Raw genomic sequence first — 2,564 nt, 5'->3', positions numbered from 1 at the left:
AAAAAAAAAAAAATTCGGAGGTGGGAGTAGGGTTGGACTTGGTGGCACACGCCAATAGTCCCAGCTACTCAGGAGGCTGAGGTAGGATTGCTCGAGGCCAGGAGTCTGAGATCTCTGGGCAACATAAGCAAGATCCTGTCTCTAAAAAAAATAAAAATTAAAAAAAAAAAAAACATTGGCGTGTGGTGGTGGTACATGCCTGCAGTCCTAGCTACCCGGGAGGCTGAGGCAGGAGGATCCCTTGAGTGTTGAAGGCTGCAATGAGCTATGATCATGACACTGGACTCCAGCCTGGGTGACAAGGTGAAGAAGCCCTGTCTCTAAAAAATAAGATGCATTTCTGACTGGTTGCAGTAAAAGAAAAAAAAAATTGGGAATACTAGCAGAGTAAAAAAAAAAGAAAAAAAAAACAGGTTGCCAACAACTTGTACAGAAATATCTTTAAAAAAAAGCATATTCATCTGTATTTAAATATATGTAAACACATGCAAAGAGATGTCAAAAATAATGTTCACTAAAGTACTGTCAGCAATTACTTTTTGATGGCAGGATGGCAGATTTATTCCTTATATCCTTGTTGACTGAGTTTTCTATAAATGAGTTTACAATGTTTTTATATACAACAAAAACACAATTAGGAAAATAAATCACCATTCTCTCAGGCCGCCTTCTTCCTCTAAGGAAAAGAAAGTCAGATTTTCCACCTTTCTTTGAGCTCCTCCCCTTCCTGTGTCCTGCTGTCTTACCAAGTGGGTCATCCTCCTCTTCCTCTTCCTCCTCCTCCCCAGAGCCGTGCAGGTGCTGCTGCAGGTGCTGAGTGACATGCTCGAAGAACTTTTCCATGGCTGAGCACACAAAGGAGCAGGACCCCCACTCACACTGGAGCCACAGATTCTCCTTTCGAGGAACTTTCCCAGGAGGTGGCATGGCCTTCACCCTAGAGGAAGAGGAAGAAATCCACAGCTGCAAGAATTCCACCCAGGTGCTGCTGGGGGCAAAAAGCTGGGCAGGCAGCCTGCCTAGAATCAGCACGTGTTGTTCCAGTGACCCATGAGAAACCCTGCACTTTTACAGTAAGGATGGAGTAATTCCTTAAATCCCTGGAGGATGTCTGGTGTTTGTGGAAAGGGAGAACAAAAACTAACACTACTGAGTGTGTGCCAGGCTAAACTGAGCTAAACGCTTTAACAGACATTTTCTCAGGAAGCTTCAGAGAAACCCAACAAGAAGGAATTATTCCTATGTGAGGAAGAACAATGCTCAGGTTCAAACAGATGGCTTTTGAGAAAGATCGCGTTCAAATCCTGGCTCCATTGTTCACCACCTACTAGCTGTATGACCTTTGTCAAGAACTTAACTCGTAACTTCTGAATACTCTCATCTGCAAAATGAAGATAATAAATCTTTTTGTTTTTAATTTCATACTTATTATATGTCAAGCACCATACTCGAGCATTTTATTTGCATTATGTCATTTAATTACCAACACCACCCTTTGGGGTAGGTGCTTTTTTTTTTTTTTGAGATTGAGTTTCGCTTGTCTCCCAGACTGGAGTGCAATGGCTAGATTTCAGCTCACTGCAACCTCCTTCTCCCGAGTTCAAGGGATTCTCCTGCCTCAGCCTCTCGAGTAGGTGGGATTACAGGTGCCTGCCACCATGCCTGGCTAATTTTTATATTTTTAGTAGAGACAGGGTTTCCCCTTGTTGGTTGGGCTAGTCCCAAATTCCTGACCTCAGGTGATCCACCCGCCTTGGCCTCCCAAAGTGCTGGGATTACAGGCATGAGCCACCACACTCAGCTGGTAGGTGATATTTTTAACCTCATTTATAGATAAACACCTGAAGTTCCAGAGGTCAACTGTCTTGCTCACAGCCACACACTAGTGGTAATGGCAGGGTCATGTTGAGCTGACTCTAGTCCATATATGGTTCTACTCCATTTAGCCTGCAGATGAGCCCAGAAGCTCCTTATTTCTTACTGAATCATAAGTCCCCTGCCAGACTTTCAAAGTACCATACAATCTGCCTTTACCTAACCTATCCAATGGTTTACTCCACCACTCTGCTAATACCTTGTTAAAATGTAGGTTCCATTTGAACATAAAAAGCCGTTATCTATGTAGTTTATACTGCACCTTGGGTTAGTCTATACACTGCTAGGCATGCTTAGGCATGTAACAAATTTTTTTTTTCTTGAGACAGAGTCTCACTCTGTCACCCAGGCTGAGTACAGTGGCACAAAATCACAGCTCACTGAAGCTTTGACCTCCCCAGGCTCAGGAGATCCTCCCACCTCAGCCTCCCAAGTAACTGGGACCACAGGCATGCGCCACCACATCTGTCTAATTTTTATTTTGTTTTTGTAGCAACACGGTTTTGCCATGTTGCCCAGGCTGGTCTCAAATTCCTGGATTCAAGCAATCCATCTGCCTCAGCCTCCCAAAGTGTTGGAGTTACAGGCATGAGCCACTGCACCCAGTCTGTAATAAATATTTATTGAAGAAAGATAAACACAGAACTGAAGGTTCTTGGCCAGGTGCAGTGGTGCACACCTGTAATCCC

At 43.9% G+C, this 2,564-nt stretch overlaps 1 protein-coding gene across 3 annotated transcripts in view; it reads right to left on the bottom strand.

Moving 5' to 3' along the window:
- The window catches only part of HINFP (histone H4 transcription factor), a 14,574-nt gene that overhangs the window by 8,188 nt on the left and 3,822 nt on the right, over nt 1–2,564 (bottom strand). For all 3 annotated transcript variants that reach the window (XM_011926939.1, XM_011926938.1, XM_011926937.1), the window contains one exon: nt 747–937. In XM_011926939.1, coding sequence (XP_011782329.1) covers nt 747–927 — 181 coding nt within the window. In that variant the 5' untranslated portion in view covers nt 928–937. The remainder of the gene's footprint in view (nt 1–746; nt 938–2,564) is intronic.

Source organism: Colobus angolensis, unplaced genomic scaffold (assembly GCF_000951035.1).
Source record: "Colobus angolensis palliatus isolate OR3802 unplaced genomic scaffold, Cang.pa_1.0 Scaffold7, whole genome shotgun sequence".
NCBI lineage: Eukaryota > Metazoa > Chordata > Mammalia > Primates > Cercopithecidae > Colobus > Colobus angolensis.
This window is presented reverse-complemented; position numbering and strand designations above follow the sequence as displayed.